The sequence below is a fragment of the Aythya fuligula genome, chromosome 8, assembly GCF_009819795.1.
Source record: "Aythya fuligula isolate bAytFul2 chromosome 8, bAytFul2.pri, whole genome shotgun sequence".
Taxonomy (NCBI): Eukaryota; Metazoa; Chordata; class Aves; order Anseriformes; family Anatidae; genus Aythya; species Aythya fuligula.
The window spans coordinates 12,030,531-12,053,251 of record NC_045566.1 but is presented as its reverse complement, the minus strand read 5'-3'; the positions used below and the strand labels follow the sequence as shown (position 1 = coordinate 12,053,251).

The following is a 22,721-nucleotide window of genomic DNA, read 5'->3' as shown; positions in this document are numbered from 1 at the left end:
TTGTGCATTTGAGAGGCTTTCAGGGGCTTTTCATTATCTCTCTTGAATATTCAAGTTTCAAGCTAGGATAATCGGTCAGGCCAGAAATGTTTTTACACTCTTGGTAGCAACGGAGCCTGTTTTTCATCAGTTTGCTTAAAGCTTTTCTCCTGCTCCCCTGCAGCCTCGATTTGTATGTGCTCTGGGCGGGAAGCAACAGTGAGCTGCAAGCAGAATTGTCACTGCATGGCAACAACTTTTAATCAAGAGGTTGTTTCCTCTCATTAGAATGAGAGTAAATCTCTTCAAGACCTTTTTTTCCTCCACTACACTTTGTTTTTGCTTGTTGCTTTTCAAGTGAGCTGTCGCATTTTCTAATTATAAAACATTCTGCGCTTACATCAAAGATTGGGTTATGCAATTTACTTAATTCAATAGATTGCTTGTCACGGCTGAACAGAAAACCTTTTGTTATCTTTCAGTCTTTTTTACATCTACTTTTCCTAGATCTTTGACATACTTGGGGAAAAAAAAACAAAAACACAACATACACGCACACACAAAAACAGTCTTTCCTTTGCATATGCCATTGCGTTTATGTAATTGCACAAGTAAATGTGGTCTAGCACTGGGAGGGTACAGAAGAAATACCTCAGTTATAAACTGGTAGTTACCCTTGAGGCACAAAAATGTGTTTTCATGTTCTGTAGATTTTAAAACATGTTTGCTCTGTCCCCCAAAACACAAAAAATACAAAAACATTAGAGTTAGATAAAATATTTTAAACAATTTTACTTGGACTTTACGTGATGTTTATTACCCTGATTGTCATATTTCCCAAATTTTTAAGGTTTCAATTCCACAATTACTTGGAGTGTATTCACTCCACAATCATAGAACTTATAACTGTATGTTATAAGTTCTTCTTTAGTTAGCTAGTCTGAGGAATATTTAGACTAAGATCATCTTGAAAGCCTTGTTTTCACAAGAAAATAATTGGATACTCTTTTGTTCTGGAAGTCTTTTATACTATTCACTGATGTGATTTTTTTTAATGCTCCTTTTTGGCCTGAATGCACTTGAAATAAGCCAAATGGTAGATTTCTAATTTAAAAAAAAAAAAAATCCAGTTCTTAAAGATAAAATTTGTCTGATCTTTGGAAACAAGTGGCATTATATCAACAACCTCTCTGTGAAAGTTGAGAAATTGAATGGCAAATAAAAATGAACACAGTGAGCAGTGAAAACCTGCCTCCCACTTGAGAGCATTCCGCAACAAAAGGCACTCCTTGTTAAACCAGCCAGGCACTGTTCATGGCAGCAAGTTCTGCAAACTGAGGATGTTCTAAAAAGCCCAGGTCTTCCCTCATCAGAAGCTGTGCCATTGCAATCAAAAGTGAGTGGCCATAAAGATATTCCTGTGTCTTAATATGGGTGAAAATATTCATCAGCTTACTGTGCTTTGTTTTTCAATCAAGTCATGAGTAGTGTAACTGTTGCTCCAGCAAATGGTATAAGGAGTGCTACCACGTGGATCACCTGGCAGGTATTCCTAGTGAGAGGTACTAACTGCTTTTGTGTTATTTGTTTGGTAGTATTTATTTTGGGCAGTTGTTCTAGACAGCTAGCTTATTCTTTATGTAATACTGGATCTGACAGCTACAGATCTGAGAACAGAAATTAATATTTGTGTTCTTTAGAAATGATTGGTTTTTATTTAAAAATAATGTCAGTATTTCCCTTTTGCCTTTCAGTGCTGTAGGAACGTAGTGATCACAAGTGTTCTAGTTCCTGAGGAAATCATGTATAGCCAGTAGAAAACAGATCAGCTTTTTTTTAATTGTTATATGATTAAAAAAAATAAAAACAAAAACTCAGAAAAAGCTTGAGTTTTGTATTATACATACTTTAAAGGAATGTTTGATCTCCCCTGTGTGTTCCTCTGGAGACGCTAGAACTTAGTCTCAGCTAGTGTTGCTTTGCACTCTTTCACTGGTAGGTATGGACTGTTTCCAAAGCACTTCCCTGTACTTCAGTGCACTGCTAGGTGAGGTGATGACTACACGGGGAGGGAAACCACACCATGGGTCTCCTTGTTCCTGCCTGCAGGTGGGAGAGGTAATTCTGGCAGAAGCAGCGCATGTCCTGAAGAGCTTGGATAATACATCATTGCCTTAGTTTACACTGGAGAATTTCCTACCTCATTCCAAGAACAAATAAATGCAAAGGTGTCTGTGTACGTCTGTTTCAGTTGTGCCAAGTGCTACTCATCCTCAGCTGTGGCTTTGTCTTCAGTACGCGCTGTGTACCGCTGTAACCCCCAGCTTCTCTTGCTCAGTGACTACCAAGATGTTCTGCTAAAACTCAACCATTTTTAGCAGCTCAGCTGTGTAAGGTTGCTTAGAAACAAGCCTTCTTATCCCCCACATTCTCATGACACATTTCCTATGCAATAACATCACTGCGTGACACATTTGTATCCAGACAAGCGTTCCTTTTCCACTTGAGATTCACAGTGTAAAGGTTGTTGGTGCTTCACACAATTCGCAAACAGCATGCGGTAAATCACTGGAGTATTAAATCACTGCCACAGTCAAAATGAGCTTAAGTTTTGAATGCAAGCAGTTCTTCGCTCCAGAATTTAGTTATTGATCTTTTCTTCCTGAGAGTAATTTGTAATTTTCTTTTTGAGGCTGGCTAACTGGAAGGTATTACAACTGTATGGTAATCACTCCCTTCTTTGCTTTGGTATAGAATACTTGCTTCATAACAAAATTTGGATCCTAAGGGCATGTTTACAGTTGCTTTCTCCCTTATTTTCTTTATTACCGTATAAAAGAGCCCATACAAACTGGCTATAAAAATATTAACAATAGAACTAGTTACACTTTTTAGATGTCACTAGTAAGTATCAATTCTATATACTTTGAGCTGAAGATGGTCATTGTCAGCCAGTTGGTATTTGCATATCTGTCTATGACTGAAGGATTTTTAGCACTGTTTTTACTTAATTCTCCTTGTCTGTTTGGTAGTAGTGTTGCACTTTTTCCAGCATGGCAAAGTGTCCATCTGGCAAAATAACCAACCAACCAAACAAAAAACCGAAAAGCCACATCTGGCAGAAGGAGTAATTCCTATTCACAAAGACTACAAGGTCCCATAATAGTCTTCTCACTTAGTCTCACGTAAGAATCACATGCAACTTCATTCAAAGCTATAGTCAGTGCTTTTATGGACTGTGCAATGTATCACTGGGGAAACATATAGTTGGAAAATATAAATTAGTACAATTTTCATATATTAATGTTATTTTGTAACTGTAAAGCTCCTTGTGCATGTTATTTTAACAGCATTTCAAACATTATGAACCAAGAGTGTAATTTCCACAGTGTTTTTACTCTGCCAAAAGGACGTATTTTGTTGATAAAAATGCAAAATTTAGCATCAGCAGAATCCAAACATGATTTAAATACGTTTTCCTGCTTTATAGGACATAAAGACCTATAAAGACTCTGCTCTAAACAACAAGTACAGTCAAGACAAAAATGAGAAACTAAAGAGTTTCTTGGGATAGAGAAGATTTTATGAAGGATTTATGAAAGAATGGAATTTAAAATGGGATTAGGAGACAAAAGCATGCTGTCTGCTTGACAAGAAGACAAACTGAAATAACCGTATCAAAAAGAACAGTAAAAGGATCACGAATTAATAGGAATCAACAGGGCTAGAACATGCAGCGTGTTGCAGGTGAGGATAGAGTATTGCACTGAATACAGTGAAAGAAAATGAATGAATGGATGGAAGGTACTGGATGAAATTCAGTTTTATTGGTCCTGATTTTATCACTAGCTTTGAAATTTTGCAAGAAAAGATGTCTTTCTGATATAATGGAGAAAAAGATGAGAACAGTCTCAACTGCATTTGAATGGATAACAAACACTAACATTCTTTGCCAACTTGTTCACAACTCTGGGAAAATAGTTGTAGTATTTGTGAAGAAAGAAGAGTCATGCAAAATTGAAAGACAGAAACCAAAACCTACAAAACCACCACCCTTACGTATGGCAGTATGATAGGCAAATAGCTTTAAAAATAAATTCTTTTTAATTATAAGTCAGTCATTTAGTGCTTTAACAGCACTGTAACAAGAGTAATGCTTAGTACAGTAACACGAATAATGCTTAGCACAGTATCCAAGCCATGCTTCATCTCATAGGACATTTTACTTTTACTTCTAGTACAGTCTCGTATCTTCCACTGCCTACAGAATCATGATGTGGTTGAAATTGGATGGGTTGGAAGGCAACCTGCTCCAGTGCTCTGTCACCCTTATGCTTCCCTGATGTTCAGTTGAAAGTTCACATGTTCCAGGTTGTGCCTGCTGCCTCTTGTCCTGGCATTGGGCACCACTGACCAGAGCCTCGCTCTGTTGTCTTTGCACCCTCCCTTCAGATTTTTGTACACATTAATGAGAGTCCTTCTGAGCCTGTTCTTCCCTAGGCTGAACAATTCCAGCTCCCTCAATCCTTCCTCACATGAGATACTCCAGTCCCTTCATCATAGTGGCCCTTCACTGGACTCTCTACAGTAGCTCCATTGTACTGGCATCCAGAACTGGACGCAATACTCCAGATACGGCCTTATCAGAGCTGAGTAAAGAGAAAGTATAGGCTGTATATACACTTTGAATAGAAAAGCTGTTTTCAACACACTGTAAGCATTTGTAATTATTTTTATAAGGACTTTTCTTTTTCAAGAGAAGTATGTTTCATTTGGTTTTAGTTGTTCTACTTTTTTTTACTACTTCATATTTTCATCCCTCTTTTGAGAATTGTTTTATTCTGTTCTTAAATATATTGTAGACTTGCAGTGCATTCCAACAATTCTTTGCAATATTTGGCAACACTTTGAAATTCACAGAGGATTCTCAGCAGTGTATATAGTAATGACAGATATGGGCTCTTAATAAACATTCACTCTTCTTATAATCAGAAAGCAACATTTGTGTGTCACAAATTTACTAATATTGCACTTAAAAGCACTTACACTTAGCTACACTTACAGTTCAGCTACCCTGCTTAAACAAATTGTATAGCAGTATATACATAATCTAGAAAACTCTCTCGAGAGAGGCCGTATATATATATAAACTTACCTGGTCTTCAAAGTCAAATTCTGTATAACCAGGATCTCCAGAATCCATAATCAGACTGCAATCTAGTTCATTTGGCCCTAAAATAGGAAAGTAAATTTGACATTAGAAATATTTTGGAAAATTTCACTTTGTGATGAAACACTCTGATATTTCTAATTATTTGTATGTATGGAAGATCTGTGATCCAAGTATTTATTCAGATGTGCTAGAAAACCTGGGTGAACAGTATTCTATTAAAAAAAGCCTTCAAAGCATCCATAAAAACTACCACAAATCTTGATAAGGGACAGATCTACTAACCAGTGAATTGTTTGAGCCAGCTTGCAAACTAATTGGGCAGTGTGTTCTGCCTGCCCTGACTTGCAATTGTAACACTGCCATGGGAATCTTAGCTTAGGGAAGAATACAAGCCAGAGTTAGGAAACATAAAGGAAGTACTGACTAATCAGCAATTAGCAAACATGGATACTGGAGTGATGTTGATGGGGGACTAAAGCAGCATGTTTGCAGCAGCAATAGTCCTTGTTCCTCTCCCACCCTTTCCTAGGTGACAGCATGATTCTGTCCCTTTGGTCCATCATCTTCCTGTATTGGGATCAGTAAGTTGTGCAGCCTCTTTCACTTAGGGTGACAAAATCCAGTTGCTTAGAAGACTTGAGCTGGTTGAGCTTTACTAGCTTATATTTAGCAGGACAGCTGAAGGTGCAGGATAACAGAAAATTGGGCTTGGTATTTTGAGGAGTCGTGTGGGTGGGTAATCACGGCTAAATAGGAATGGGAGGATTAGCCACCTTTCTTTCTATCTAAGTGTAGCAAGGATGTAGTATGAACATCACATTCATTTTCTGGCATCACCAGCCCATGCAGTTTATCTCACTCCTGGGCAGTGAGGAAGGAAAGTCTCCTGTGCCATCCAGATGGTGCAAACCTAAACCACATCCTGCAAATATTCAACTCATTAAAATGTCAATAAACATGTGCAAGCAAGAGTATTTTTCACAGCATTAATAAAATTAGATAATTAAATACTGTAAGGGTACACAGGGTTTTAAATATTATAAGCAGCCATGAGTGGGACCAATAAGAGTCTTCATATGGAAAGCAGCAGGAAACACCAAGAGGCATATAACATAAGTACTTGGTACTGGGCCCTCATGGCCCCAGTCAGACAAGGTCACTAGTGGGGAAGGGGAGCCAATCCCATCCCTCCTGGGTTACAGGTGTCCCTACCCACTGTCCCTACAAGTGCTGGCCTGGAGGGTATGTGGTTTTAAGAGCAGTGTTGGCCTGGAGATGATTTCTCCCTGTGAGAGATGCGGTGTGGATAGCTCTCTGTTACCAAGCACTATTAATAACAGATTTTGCAGTTCAACTTGTGCCAGATGCATTTACACATTATCTGCTTTTGTTTGTTTTTAAAGTTTACATAGTAATAATCTACGTAGGTGGTGAACTAAATGTTGCTGAGAGAGGGAACGGAGGAGAGGAACTGGATGTCATGATGACTAAAACCATAACTGCTTGGCAGAAAGGATGGTCCAGGGTACCTTAATCCATATTAGAATTGTAGCCAAAGTCATCTTTGCAACTCTTTGAACTACATAAGAGGCACCAGTGAAAGACTTGGGCCTACCATCTGCTGCTGTTTTTTGTTGGTGTTTTTTCTTTTTTATTTTCTCTAATATTCATGTATACTTTAAAAGATTGTTTTAAAAAAATTATATAATTTCTGTCATACAGTGCCACATATGCAGCATGTTCTCTGGCATATACTTTGCAGTCTTTTGAAAATACCTGTCTGTAAAAGATATATGCAAGCAAATTACGGCTACTGAGAGAAGCTTATTATTTTTTTTTATTTATTTACACAGCTGACATCTCACTCTTGATACTGTGTCATTGTTGGTAATATGATTTACCTAAGACTCAACTGCTACTACTAAACTACCTTGACCCATCGATCACTTTTAACAGCACTTGTGTGCAAGTATTTGATTAACTATCACTTAACTACGAAGAGCTGTATCTCTCCCCAGCTAGAAGCATTAATATGAAATATGGTGCTGGGAGCTTAAATGTGAAGATCAGGCTGAAAATGAATACTCATGCATAAAATATCTTAAGTGACAAAAGCCATAATGGCTATACAATGTTAATGTGTGGTCAAGCGTCTTAAGGGCTTTTATCTTAAACTAGGACACCAGCTTCCTTGGGGAAGCATAACTCTTTTCCAGAGAATGTTTGAAGGTCAGGAAAATTGGAAATGTCTTTTCTTTCTTGGTTCAATGAAAGCTAACAAAAACATAACCATCTATCGCTGACCAGTGTACAGATTGCCCCTAGTGCTGTATGAATAAGCATGAGTTATTTGCTACTTCACAGTTCAGTTTTTTGTTGGAGGGAGTACATTATGGTGAGTTTAGACTAAAGTTTGCTAAAACAGGTCTTCTATGGGAGGTGAACAGGCTCACTAACCAATCACTAGTACAAGTGGCAGCAAAAGCATGCCAGATAGCCACTGTGCAACATACTTGGAGAAACAGTTGTTCCAGCAATAGGCAAAGCTACTGATAAGGTTAAAGCTGAGAGGAGGGTGCTATGACAAATGGATAATGCAAAACTCCACTCAAAGTCTCTGAGTTTCAATCATCAACATTTTATGTAAAACTTTTGGCAATAATCAGCTATCAAAGGAGAAACAGAAAATGCTGGCTTAAGGAAAGGAGGAGGGTTTGCTAAAGAATTCAGAAATGAACTTGCCCTGCTGTTTTAAATAACTCTGCATCCTGCAGATTTTGCAGTCTTGCAACAAAATAGATGATCATAAGTAATTTTCATTGCATTTTCTGAGTAAATTGTGTCGTTTTCCCTTTGATAACTTGGTAGACAAAGAGCTAGGTTATAAAATAAAATTAACACTTGTTTACCACTGAGAGGGAAGTATTATGGTCTGAAGTGTCCTAGTTCTGTTCAGATGGATGCCCCATTCCATTTGATAATCTCATCTCTTAATTAACTTAGAGCCTTGGTGTGCTTGTATGAGCTGCTCACAAATGATGAGGAACTGCAGCAGATTTAAAAGGGGAAGCTCAACAGTTAAAAATTCAAGAAAATGCACGAAAGCTCCACTGCCATGGAGAAATAACTTGCAGGCATCTGATCTGAAAAGGTACATTTGTGACTTGAAATACGCTTTCTCAATTTCAGTGCATGCATAAAGTTGAGGTAAAGGAAACTTGGTAATTATAATGTGCCCTCTGTTTTCCTTAGGGAAAAAATGGAGAGGATTTTATTATGTACAGTACTGCACAATTAAAAAATAAATCAGTTGGAAGTTTTTATTAAATCCCTGTTAACTGAATAATCAGCTCTCCAGGGAGGAGGGGGCTGCTGAAAAAAGAAACAGCACATCACCTAGTCACCTAGAATGCATTTCCTCCACCCCCCCCCTTTTTTTTTTTTTTTTTTTTTTTTTTTTTTTTGCTAGGCTTTGCATTTGACACTGAAGGCATCATTCATAAAGATTTGTCTTGCTAGGGACTCAAGAGGATCAGCACTGAGGGAAGAGTTGAATTAATGGGTGGCTGCATTTGTCCAGGGGTTTGCTGACAGCAGTTACTGTGAGGGCTGACAGTCTAGGAGAATAACTCCCTTGTCCCCTGAAGGGGTGCAGGGCTGCAGTCATTCACTTCTTTCCCCATGAGGCTGTACTTTTAAATTTTGTGTTGTACTTCAGGCACTGTTTGTTGTTCCCAGGCTGAATTCCCCAGGACTGATAATGGAAAGTTAGGAGGGTATGGCTGTTATGGGCTCGTGTGTGGTTCCTACCAAAGAAATGTACCCCAGAACCTAGGGCTGCAATGGTCATAAACATCTCTGGTCCTATAAAATACTTCAGCGCCTGGGTGTGTGTCACTTTCTACAAAAGCATATTCATCCTGAAGTTTTCATAAATGCAAATGTCAGGCCTTGCTTTTTCACAGTTCACCAAATTCATTTACACAGAGAAGCCAAATTGTACTGATCTCTCTAAATTTAGTTGCAGTTAATTTAACTTCCCTTTGCAAGGTAGCTATATACCATCATGGGAGGTAATTATGCTCCTTAGACATTTGTATTTGGGCAAATCATTTTATGTATTTCCAATCCTTGCTTGAATCTGTTACTTATTTGAAGTCCTGGTAGCAATACTATTCAGTGTGGTTCATTGGCTTGAATATGTCCATACTCATGTTTTAACAACTATAGTATTTGCACTGTCTAATGCTGTCATAAAAGTAATGTAAGACTATCCTGTGAAACATGTTGCTTCTACTAATAACATGTTTAAGCTCAATACAATAAAATTGTCCTTTTATGTTATGGAACATGCTCTGAAGCACTGTATTAACTTAGTTAATGCATGTTGCATATAAGCACTTAAGCAAGAATGCTTGGAAGATACATTTTCAGTGTGATAGAATACAAACAATTTACTAGAGGACTGATTAGCATTAGAATGATTACAATTTCATTTGTCTCTCAGTAAGATGCTTCTAATACAAATTTTATTGCAACCTTATTGAATTTCCTGACAGGTTGTTGCTCTTAGCAACGGTCTTAATATGTCATAGAATGCCACAATGAGAAAATTTGTATTATAATCCATAAAAATTTGCCATTGTTTTCTTTCAGCATATAACGTTATACAGTTACGACTGGATCTTACATGTACATCATATGAATTAGTTTGATGTGAAGACATTAAAATATTATACTAAGTCTCTGTTAGCCACCAGGAACCAAAATACATTACAATATTGCTACAAGGATTAAAAGCCAAAAAGTGATTAAGGGAATGCTAGCATTGCAGCCTCTAGAAATTAAATACCTGGTTCCATAAGATCACTAGAAATCCTACTTTGAATCTTCTTACCATTATTGGTGCTCAACTTATGCCACAATGATCTAATTAGTGCCTGGTTTCTGACATGGTTCATGGCTCTCCTATTATTTTTGTGAAGAATTTATTAAGTATAAGCTCATATTTTCAAGGAACAGACTGGGACTCATCCCAGATCACAAACATTTTGTGTGAATTGTTCAGCTTTTGCCAATCTCTGCTTGTCAGAGTTAGCACCTTTAAGCCATGTGTTTCATCTGCTTGCTATACAGTATTTAGCTCATTTAATCAGGAAATCCAGAGGTAATCATCAATACAATACAATAGAATGGAAATGTCATTTGAGGTTAGGAATCCATCTCTTCTCCCCTAGAAATAAGGCTATGCACAGAACAGCTAAGTGTGCCACTTAATGGAGAAAGCTGGTGGTCTTTTTTCTTGTGTGTGTCTTACCTTGAAGCTTACCACTACAAACCTGTTTGTTAGGCAATGTACTTTTTATCATTCCTTTTCACCCCTCATTGATAATTTGTCTTTATCTCTTTTTGAACATTATCAAAATGAGCTAGCCTGGAACCTCCCTCAGGATCTTCAAAGTATAACGTAGTCTCTCTGTCTGAAGCAACTGCTTTTTGCACACCTCACTAGTAGACAAGAAGTAATCCCCCACGTTGTCAAAAAGAGCTAATGGAAGTATTGCTCCGACTAGATTTCACCATTTCTCCTTTCTTGGCAGGCCCCAGATGATTGTTCACGATTACGAATGACTGAAGCCATCTTGTCTGACAATTTAGGGCAGCCAAGTTTTCCCTTAAACAGAGGAGAGAGCAGATACACAATTTTCTCTACTACACATATCTGATCTTTGTTTTATTACAGCTAGTAAATTTTACACGAAAACATTTCACCTAGAATTTTCTTTGTGTGCTGTTTTGCATTACAACTGTTGTGACCTCAGCTACCTATATAACCCTCAACATCTACTCAGAAGGCAGCCAGAGATGCCATCTGCAAAAGGAAAATTGTATAGTTACCAAGGAACATTTTTCTGTTCCCTCAAACACAATATGTCTGACAGATGTCATGGATTTTTACTGTTTTAGCTTCTTTTTTTCTTTGAATACATTCAAAATTCAGTAAGCACAAATAATAATATGGGAAAAAAACAAACCCTTCCTGACATACTTGCACACAGTTTCAGAATTAGTACCAACTGTTAGGGAGGGAGTATGATCGTAAATCTCTTAGGATAGGTTTTCTGGTGACACTGAGGAACTAAGCTAGAGACAACTGGAACTGAGAAACATACAATTTTTGCATTAATGATGTAGTTTAGTGGATTATCTACAATATCTTAAAGTGAGCTTGTAGAAAAGCAGATGTCAGCTAGGTTGTATGAAGTTTTCAAGTGCAAAGAGATTTATTTATTTTTCCCTGGGTTGTGCAAATGTTTGAGTTGGGTCAAGATTTTGCTACAGTACATACATTCATACTCAAGGAATATAAAAAAAGGCATTCCACAAATGTCATATGCAGTAGAAAAAACTGTGGTTCTTTAAATCTTGCATTAACTCACCTGCTGCAGCCTCTTTGTTAGCAAATAGCTTACTGTCAACTGCCAAACTTATATCAAAGAACACTTCTTCTTCATCTCTGTCTGCATCAAACTATTAAGAAGAAAAAAAAAAAGTGGCAGTCAGACACTACTTACTACTTGGCTGATCATCAATGTGTAATCCCAAGACTTTTAATTTGATAGGATCATTTCTAATTTTCTGGGTGCTGTCTGTTGCAAGCTTTAAGTACTTCAACTCAATTTTGACTGAAAACTGAACTAAATTTGTAAACCATTTTGTCCATTTCTAATACCTTGTCAGGAATGGTATCTACAGTAAAATCAAGTTGGTCTCAGAAAATGAAGTTTCAAAGCAGGAAGCAATACTTGTGATACCTACTAAATGCTTTAGATAATTGAAAAAAATGACACCGTAGAGACTGGAGAAGTGATTACTTTCTTTTCAGGTTCTTCAGAGATTAGTGTAATTAAGTATATTTAACTTGCAAGTGAAAAATTTTCAGCAACTTCTAAAAGCAATTTTTGTAATAGGTACGTGTGTATGACTTCAAGTAGTTATGCAAAATTCTTATTGAAAAGTGAATTATTTTTGAAAGTGTGTTGTTATTTAGAAAAGAAAGCTTTTCTTGCTGTGGCACTAGCACAAAGCGTACTGACTCAGTTATAAATTGATAAAATGAGGAAAGCAAATCTTCTTTAAAATGACAAATAATTAATTGAGTTTCTTTCTATTTTGAACTTTTTTTTTGGAGTTATTCTGTTTCTTGATAGTTTGACCTTGCATCTCCCAAGTCTTCTTTCTCTATCCATTAGGATTTTTTTGGCCAGGTGACATTGGACAGGTTTTGTTTTGTTTCACCCTTGATAATATTTATCAAGAGTTATTAGTTTAGATCATCACTTGTTGAAATTTTTGGGAAGAAAAAAAGTACATCTTATTATTCTTGCTCTGAAATTCTTCTAATTTTTTGAATTGAGGCTAGTTACATTACTATGGAAAAAGGGAAGAGTGTAACCCCATTTACTGGAGCAACCAAATAATGGTCCCAAGATCCCAATAATGGTCATTCACTGCATGCCTCCCTTTTTAAGAGTCGCTACTTTCAGTCATTTTACATTTTCAGTGTAGCATGTCCTAGGATGCAGAAATGAACCTCAGAAAAGCACTACACTACTGATTGCATGCTCATTCTTCCAAGTCCAAAATTGTTGAGCACCTTTTCAGATATCTCACCAACAGCTATCTGTCTCATGGTAAAAATCATAGGCAGGGAAAAACTTTGGAGAGACAAAGTGAAACCCTAGTAGGACCTTGGCTGCTGATATTTATGGAAATGAAGTTGTTTTCTCGATATTTGTCATAGAATATGGCACAATAGTTAATAAGATGAGGTACTGAATTGCTTATCTAGCACCCAGCATTGCCAAAACACTATCAGTCTTTTCATTATGTCTTATGATGACTTATGTAGCATTTATACTGCGTAAGCTGTTCTGTCACTGCCTAATGAAAATTTGCTTTCTTATGGAATTTTCCACAAGCACTTCAAGGTAAACCCAGAGGCAGATCAGCCCAAAAAGTATTTATTTAGTGTGGCAGATGTCAGAAATAGTTCAAAAATAGGGAAAGAGACAAAGGCTAATTCTGGGGTGTGAATGGGCTGTGAAAGAAAATGGATGTTTGTGAGAGACCAGAGTATGTAAGAGAAAGGCAGTTGTGGAAAGTTTGCTGCCAGCAAACTAAATTTTTGAAATTTTTGGTTTTTGAAATTGTTTGTGGCTCTGACTCAGAGGACAACTCAGAAGCTCATGCTGTGGTGCAGTGTGGTTGTCCATCTGTCTGGACAGACCTATCTATTCTTGAGGAGGAGTTTATTTAGTATTAATTAAAACACAAACATTTTTATTTAAAAGGCAGAAATTTGCTTGTTTTTACCTATTAGAAGAGGTAATTAGAATCTTAATTTGTGTCAAAACTGAAGCTTGTACTGCTGGGCATTTTATTTGCAGTGGACGTTATTATGCAGAATTCCTTGTTGATAAGGAAAGAATATCAATCTCTGAAAATTCTTTTGCACCAGTCTTTCTCTGAGGAAGTATGGGGACATGATTTTCTTCTATCATGTCTCAGCAGAAAGATGTACTAAATTTTATTAAATATGCTAGGGAAGATGTCATATAACATAACATTTGTGGATATATGTAGCCATAAAAACCAGTAAATTGTAATCAGGTTGTGTCTAATCATTACTGCGTAGGTCACACCACACTTGGAGAGATGACAGGCTTGCTTTCTCATTAGTAGCATTCCTTTGAGTAATCCAGTTTACCATGAAAAAAAGCGTGATCAATCTCAAAATGTTCTGAAAGTTCCAAGAATTTGAAAGAGCAACGTCCCCCATTCAAAGAACACCAGCTGTGCTTCAGCATGCTGAAAAATCTGAGCTCTATAATGAAATCCTATATTGTAACCCAAAGAAAACCAAGTATTTGAAGCTTGCACATAGGCTCTGTTTTTCCCTTGAAAAATGAGAATTGTAATACCCTGAGCCACAGGAAGGCAAGGTAGCTTTCATAGAGAAAATATTTTTGAAAGAAAATAAGTAACTGTGTGAGTTCTGTACTTCACTGAATTGCTAAACATTTTAAAATGAAATCCTTTGATAATTATTGGAGGCTTGAATAAAACATAACAGGTACTCAAACAACCCTATTCACAAAGAACAAACAGCAGTAAAACTCTTATTTTTAACAGAACATGCCTAAATCGATAGGTTGCTTTCCCTTCTGAAAACAGTCCCCTGCCTGCTTCAAAACATACCTCTCTACAGCTAAATTATCTACTGGTATCTTTATGGATGGCTCAGTTCAATTATAGTCAAGGTCTATGTTGTATAGAAATAATTTTATTAAATGTGGCACTGAAACCATTTGGAATACACAAGACCTGTTAACTGTACTGTTACCTGAGCTGATATAACCTTTACCAATGATGCAGGAAGGAGCAAAGTGTCTCTTCCCTGGGAGGTCAGTGGGGTTTGAGGTCTGGACTCATTCCCTAGTCTTTCCCTCAATGAGTCACCAATGGGCTTTTGTATCTTGCTATTCTGTTTTGTTGGGACAGCAAAATATGGAAGGACTCAGCAGTCAGTTGAATCCCATTTGTATAAGAGACCTGGCTACAACTGAGCCAGTGTGATTTTCCCCAACCTTTCAAAAGACTATTTGGTGGCTATACTTGGTCAGAAGCTAGAGGAGTACTTTTCCCCTTACCAACATGCACAAAAACCGTGGGGCAGCAATCTCCACATGTGGTCTCTGCAGAGTGGTCCTGCTTCCAAGATGCATCTCCCTGTGATTAAGGACAGCACGAGAGGCTTTTTCTACCTTCTTTCTCCATCAGTTCAATGATGCTGTACTACCTCTTCCTCCCACTCCTTTTAAAACAAAGCCAGTGATTCCAACTCAGAAACATCATTATTCATAGGATGTGAGTTTACCACATCCATGCACTGTATCTATACCACGCTGTTTTGCTCTCACCCAGCTCAGGGGAATGCCTCCCAGGAATTAAAGTAGGAAGAGATCTCCAAAGTCTCCAATATTTCCTTAGTTGAATTTCAGATAGTTTTGGTTTGCTGTAGCATCAATATTTAGTAGAGGAATGACAAGTAGAAGCCACATACCTCAGTGTGTGTATATTTGAAAATAAATGATGGCTGGCATAATTATGAATTGTCTGGAAAGTTTGTCCCAGTTTCATGGGAAGACCATTCAGCTGTAGGATTTGATGCTGACACAAAGCCATATATATAAAATGATGGAAAATATTTCCTACATATCCTGCACTGTAAATAATGGTTCTAGGGAAAGCAGGTTTTACACGCTGCCCTCAGAGACAAAATGATTAGTGGTTCTAAATACGTGTCCAAGAAATCAGAGCCAAGAAAAGGAGCTTTACAGGAAAATGATCTGAGTTGTTGAACGTAGTAAGTCTCACTGGTCAGTGATGATAAATGGTGTTGAGTTAAAAAAAAGAAGTGCACAGCTCTTCCCTTACAGGCTACTGGAGGCAAGCATCAAGGAAACTGCAGTTAAGTAGAATTTTGTGTGAGGGTGAAGACATTCAGTCCAGCACTGCCCCTGTGGACTGATTCATCCAAAGTGACACTGCTGGTCTTTGCAGGTGGTTTATCCAAAATGGCAGCCCCAAAATAGAGGAAGATCAAAACAGCATTTCAAATTGCATTAGAGGAGAACTAGAAAGAAATCTGATTGCAGCAGACTCGCAAGGAATTTTTGTTTATGCACTTTGAAATAAAGGTTGAAATTGGGAAAGCATAAAACAAATCAAGGTATTTAAATAATATTTGCAACAGTAGATGAAAATGTACTCTCTTTTAGAACATGATGGATGTCAATGAAAAGAAAATAAGCCATGTTCCAATTAAAATAATAACATTGGGCTAATTGCTCTATGGCAATATTCCCATCCACCTCAAAATCAAATAGAATTACAGGAATTGGATGATGAATGCTCTATTTGCTCATCTGACAGGCAGGCAAATACTGCAACAATAACTGTAATTCATAAACGCCTGAGTCCTTAAAACATGTCACTTGAAGAAGTGCCCCCAGATAGTGTACCTTTAAAGGTACGGGTGATCTGATTATCAGACCCAGCTGCTGCAAGCAAGATGGCATTCACATGTGCTCTTTTAACCTCTTGGTCTTGCCTCAGTAGGAAGTTATTCATCGCTTCTCTTCAAGAGCAGGAGTGATCACAGAGTGCTAAGCCTCTGACCAATGCAGCCAGTGTTGGTCAGGAGAGAAAAAACAACAACAAAAAAAACACAGATATGTTGAATTGTTCTTTTAAGTCACATCCTCAGGTATGGACCTTCCTGTGGTGTTTGACTCATCTTTGGCCATGGAAAATAGACTGTTGGATCCCGTCCTGTCAGTAGGAGAGGGGATTTTTTTTTCTCAGATAAGGCAATTTCTGAAAGTAGATTTATAGCGAACAATTAAGTGAACAGGACTTGGGTTGTGCTGCTTAGTCAGAGGGTCTAATAAGATGTATGCCCAGGAATGCTGAATGGAGGCCAAGTGATGACATAACATCTGGGTGCTTGGCAGAGAGCTCCTGGTGCTGTGTGCTATGCTGGTACCCACAGCTGAGAAACTGGAGGGGCTTCCAGATGGGCAATGAGAATGATGACTTGACTGTCACATCTAACAGGGGAAGATTCAGGGCTGAGATAAGAAAAGGATGAAAAATGAGTCTGCTTCTTGTGCCCTCCCGTGGGAAAGAACAATTTTAAAAACTACTATATCCAGCAGAGAAAATTATAAGATACAAGGATGAGAAGCAAGTAAGACAAACTCAGAACTGAAGCAGCAAAATTTATTCTGATAAATAAGTTTCTTTACTGCTTAATAAATCGTAATTGTTAATGGATTATCTATGAATTCTCTAAGAAAGATGCTTCCAAAAAATTAATTAAGGGTCAAACAGGAATTAATTTGGGATAGAGTGTAGTTTATAAATTGCTTTACATAACTATAGCTGTCACTTCTGGCTTTATAATCCTTTAGCCAGCTATATGTGGAAGTGAAAGACAGTCATTGTTTTGGAAGTGAACAAAGCATCCATATATTATCACCTCCTGTGAAGGATTATTTTCTTTTTAAATAGGAAAAAAAAAAAAAAAAAAAAGGAGGATAAAACAGAAAAAGAGAACAAGGCTTCTTGTATCATGAATATCCCATGCTTTTAAAGAGACACCTAGTTTAGAAGTCAGATTATACTCCTGTTCTTGAAGTGTTGGTATTTTTTGGCTGAAAAACTGTTGTTCCTTTAGCTAGTAACATAGAGAGATTCATGACGCTGAGCCCCAATCTGCTACAACTGTGACAAGAACTCACTGTTTTAATTCATGCTGGTTTAGGCAGGGGTTATTCCTGAAGGACTGAAAACAAACAGGTATTTTATTTCACCCTTACCAGTACTATTAGGTGAAGTGAGACACATATTTTGGTGTGTATGTGCTGCTTCATGATTTAACGACACCCTCACTGATACTCCTTTATTAGTGTTGTTTCATCGCTAGTTTGTTTCTCTTAATAATTACAAGTTAATTGACTCAAGCAGCAAGTTACTTCTAGAGAAATGTGGAAAGAGGAAAAAAATCAGAAATGTGAAAACAGAAAAGAAATATGTGAGGAAAAAGACAGCATGGCAGCCATTTTCAAGGAAGGAAAGGAAAAAGAGTTGAAGCCTTGTATAAGAAAAGTAATAAGAAGAGTAGTTGAGGAATGAAGCTGGAATGTGCAGGCTGGGACCTCAGGGAACATTTCCCTCTTATAAAATACTTTTAATTATAGTATTTTTAAAAAAGGGCAGAATGGGACATAATGGGAGAGCTATCTATCTGTAATCCATTCTTTAATTCTAGTATCTTTTTTCTATCAAATGGTCTGAAATTTCATTTTTATTGGTATTGTATCATGTACAGAAGAACAATTACAACTGAAACTGCAGTAGAGCTCACCAGTGATTTATTGAAAGAAAAAAAAAGCAAAGGTCATAAATTGTTGTCAGATGAATTTAAAGGAGAAACTGAATTGGATATATTATTACCATTATTAACATCCTAAGGAATACTCTGAGTTATCTAAAATAAACCACTTAGCACTTTTTTTTTTTCTCTAAGTGTTCCACAGAGGATTCATAAATCATTGCAGAGTCCCCAGACTTGTATCATTAATGTTCCTCGAGTTCCACTTGTCATCTGAGTGTCTCTTGCTACGAGTGCTTCTTGTAAACAAGCACAAAGGTGAATGTTCAGCAGCCCTGAGTGGAGCTTACTGTACTGCAGGGGCTGCTGTTACCTTGTGCGCACCCCAAATTCACTCAGAACAGGTGCAATTTGAAGTAATGTTTGAAGCTGTTAGGTGCATAGACAGAATCCAGTGTAGTAAGAGAAAAAATAAAATGAAACCATCAAATTCAAGTAACATCTTCCATTAACATTAGAGAGAAATGAAATGACCCTCAAAATGAGTAAATACACAATTATAACTGCAACTATCTTGCACAGCTAATTGACTGCCTCAATATGAATAGATTTAGGGATTTTGTTATAGTTGATCTGAAATACAAAAAATGAGGCCAGATTCTGGCCCATCCCCATACTAGTGCAAAAGAGGCTAGCTAGGGACATTTGTAGTTCTACTACTAATCATCTCCCTTTTCTATTGATTTGGCAGTGTATAAACACTGCAATTACTACAAAAGGTTTTTGTGTTGTTGTTTTTTTTTTTTTTTTCTTAAAGTGAATTTCCATTATTTCGTGCTAAACTCAAGAACATTGTGCCATGGCAAACAAAATGTGTGAAGATGTTCTGACAGTTTAATTGCTTTCACATTAAAATTATGTGAAGCCAGCATCCATATGTGTAATACGGAACAGTATGACACCAAGTAAATGGTATGTCTTATTTGAAGAAACAACAGTAAGCTGTAGGAATAGCCTGTCTTTGCAGGTTTATACAGAGTAATAACTTTTGATAGGCAGAAAAAGGGAGAAGTCCCGTCTTTATGCTGTGATCATACTGAGCTACACCCTGACTTGTATCAGTTTTCAGCTGTTAAAAATGAGTGCCTTAGGCAATATGGTGGTGAGAGCTGATGGGAAAGACACCATGCAATTATGGGCCCTTGTAGAGTGAAAAATGGGCAAGCTGAAGGACAGCTAGATGTGAGCAGGGGGAGAGGGAGGAAATCAATAATTTGGTGGCATGGTAGGTAGAAAATTAATGAGCTTGCTGGGGGGGGAAGCAGTTACATGTTTGGTAGGGAAGCTGATGGAGGCAGAAAGGGGTGCCACGGAGAGGTTTTGGAATGTACACGCTTTAGTAGCGCTAAGATGCAAGGCCCTTCTGTCTGAGCAGATATTTAAGAGCACTGGCTGGTTATTTTTTTCCCCACTAAGGATATTAATGTGGATGGCTGGTGACTATTATGTGAAAAGCAAACCTAATGCTGCTTTATTTCTGAAATTATTTTTGTGTCATGTTTTCCATTAGTATTAGAGCAGCTCTGAGCTTCATATAGGCGTTGTCTTCTGCCATATTTCTCTCTCTTTAACATTCTAAAGCTTAAATCAATTTAAGCAGTCAATAATCAGCAATTCAGAATGTTTCATCCATCTGTCAACATTATTGTGACCCTTACAATAACTATTCTATTTCTCTCTTAATTTGTCACCAGGAGTCAGAACTGAATTATGCAGCATATGCATTAGTTTAAATAGTATTTAAGAAACACAAATTGTATTTGTTTGTTCCAGATATCTGACTTGTCAGCTTCTAGAATAACTTTTCAGGTTATAAATACAGCTAACAACTCTACATATAAACTCCCTGTGCATATTCACTTTGCAAATGATTAAAAGCTTGCACCTTTGAAATGTATTATGTCTGTCCAACAGCTGCTAGAATAAAGTAAACTATATCAGTTATTTTTGCAGATTAATTAAAAACAAAAAGATGCAGAAATGCTTTACCTCATGCACACATATAGACTTTTTTTCTACTTTGAAAGCACAAACATTTTTGCTTATAAAAAAAAAAAAAAAGCATTCCACTGTTGGAGTAATTTTCAATTTTAGTTTAAAAGGAAGCTGCTTTTAAAGGGGCAAATGGCATTGCAAAAATCCTGAACAGTGGTGTCCAGCATCAAGACAGATCACTGCTGGAGAGCTCGAGTGGAAAACTGAATTATAGTCTGAGTTAGGAGATACTCCATGATATATTTGTTACTCTCTTCCCGTAAAACTCAGGAAAACATTAGGCCTGAGGGAGACCTTACCTTACTCTTGCTTCCACTGGCTCTAGAAGAAATTGTTTTATTTTTACTTTACTGCACCTAACCCTAAAGGAAGGAGAAATCCACTATTGATTGCAGAGTCAGGTATGGTCAGGTGCTGTCCAAATCCTCATGCAGCTTCAACAACCCTCTCTGTCTTAACCAGCAATATCCCTTTTTACAGGATGTTACCCCTACAGTACAGGAGTTCACAGTGATGCTGCAAATTCTGAAGCATTCACCTAAATGCAGTATTTTGAAACCCAGACAAAGGGCAGAGACAAACAAGATGCATGAAGCCTAGTTAATGACAGCTGTAGTTGGCAGTTTGCTATATATGTCTCAGTGACATTACAGGAAGACCTCAAATCTCCTGACTCTTCCCCAAATGCCTTAGCTTTTTTTCCTTCTATTATTTTTAATATTCTATTATATAATAAATATATAATTTTATATATTCTATTTATAATTCTATTATAAAATATATATATTATATATATTATATATATAAAATATATATATATTATATATAAAATATATATATTATATAATATATATATTTATATATATATATATTATAAATATATATATATATATAATTTATAATTCTATTATAAAATATAATATTCTATTATATTTTCCTTCTATATTGCTGGTCCTCCAGTCTTGTCCTTTCATCTTTATCTAGGAAGATTTCTGTTGGGGCTTGGAAGTGTCTTTGCTCTTCAGAAGTGTCAGGGAGCTCACACTATTTCATATAAACCAAGAGACTCTATGAAAATACGAATGAGGACCAGATGCTACAGCATAATTCCTCTATTTCCTCCAGTACCACATGAGACAAGTACTGCAGTGTTCCCATTCCTGCAGCCCCCAGCTCAGTGAAACAGCTCTGACTATGGATACACTCAAATAAATGCTTTTCTCAGTACCTCCCTACTGGGTGCAACAGTACTGCTCAGAGGGCATGAACCCTAAAGCTATGCAACGTTAATCAATATGTTTGTGTGAAGAGGGACTTTTTCTGAATGAAATTTTAAAAAAGTCTGTTTTTCCATTTCTGCAGTGCTACCAGAGCTCCAGTTTTCCTTTCCCCTTTGTTTAAAACAAAACTAAATCATTTTCTGGCATTAGCTCCCACAGATGGCAGACAGGCACCCCAGACGAATATATAGCAACACTGGTTTCCTAGAAAAGGTTCATACATACAACAACTGTAAGCCATATAATGCAACTAAAACAATTTTTAGAAAAACTCAGAGAAATAAAATGTATTTTTACCTATAAATACTTGTTTCTTCCAGTGATACTTTGTACTTTGCTTCAGTGAAAAGCATTGATACTAGTGCCAAATACACCAAATATTTCCCTTTCAAGATCAACAGCGTTGCTCCTGTTGGCTTTCATAGCAGAGATTCTGAATTAAAATACTAAAATATTGTAGGCTAGTCTTGTAGCATTGTCAAAACAACTATTACCAAAATATGAGTTTTGCCTGTGTGTCATAAGAACTTTCTAAGGAGGAATGCTGCCAACTGAAAGCTAACATGAAAAGTCCTGTATTAATCTCGAATGCAAATTTAACTAATTAACACATAAGAACTAATGACTTAGATCCAAGGACAAGCATGGGATATACAATAAGCTTAAACATTAGTTGCTGTATTTTTATTTTTTTTAATACCATCTCTGTATTTTTATATTATTATTATCATTTACATTTGGGAAATAATTTGACATTTGTAGGTGTCAAAGATATTGGAAATATGGATAGTTTGATTCACAGTATTTGTGGTTATTCCAGGTGGAATTTCAGATTGTAAGAACATTTGAAACTTACTAGCTTTCCCAATTTTCCTTGGATGAAAATAAAAAAAATAAAATACTTAGCCAAACTTTTCTTGTGTATTTAAATAAATTCTGGCCAGGATAAACAAGGTTTCAGTGGTGATCACTATATCAAACTTATAAAAGGCATTGGAATCCTTGATAATAAGCCTTTCCCTGGTATTCTGGAACTGAAGAGAGCTAAATTTTGATAACATTTTATTATTTGTCTGTAGAAGCATGACTTGTACCAAATTTAGACTAATGTTCAGCAAATGTGAGTGTGAGTTTAGCACGGGCTCTTAAAAGCAGCTTCCAATTGTGCTGCCTCGGGAAGGACCAGAATTCGTTTCCTGCAGCAAACACTGAGAACACTGCTATTTTAATTTCTGTACCAGAAAGCTCAGATTAGTTGTCTAAATTATTGGAG

At 36.9% G+C, this 22,721-nt stretch overlaps 1 protein-coding gene across 1 annotated transcript in view; it reads right to left on the bottom strand.

Annotated features, from left to right (window-relative positions):
- Positions 1–22,721, bottom strand: part of AK5 (adenylate kinase 5) — a 94,528-nt gene that overhangs the window by 35,440 nt on the left and 36,367 nt on the right. The window contains exons 7-8 of the mRNA XM_032192516.1: positions 11,593–11,683; positions 5,135–5,211 (exon numbers count right to left, since the gene is read on the bottom strand). Coding sequence (XP_032048407.1) covers positions 5,135–5,211; positions 11,593–11,683 — 168 coding nt within the window. The remainder of the gene's footprint in view (positions 1–5,134; positions 5,212–11,592; positions 11,684–22,721) is intronic.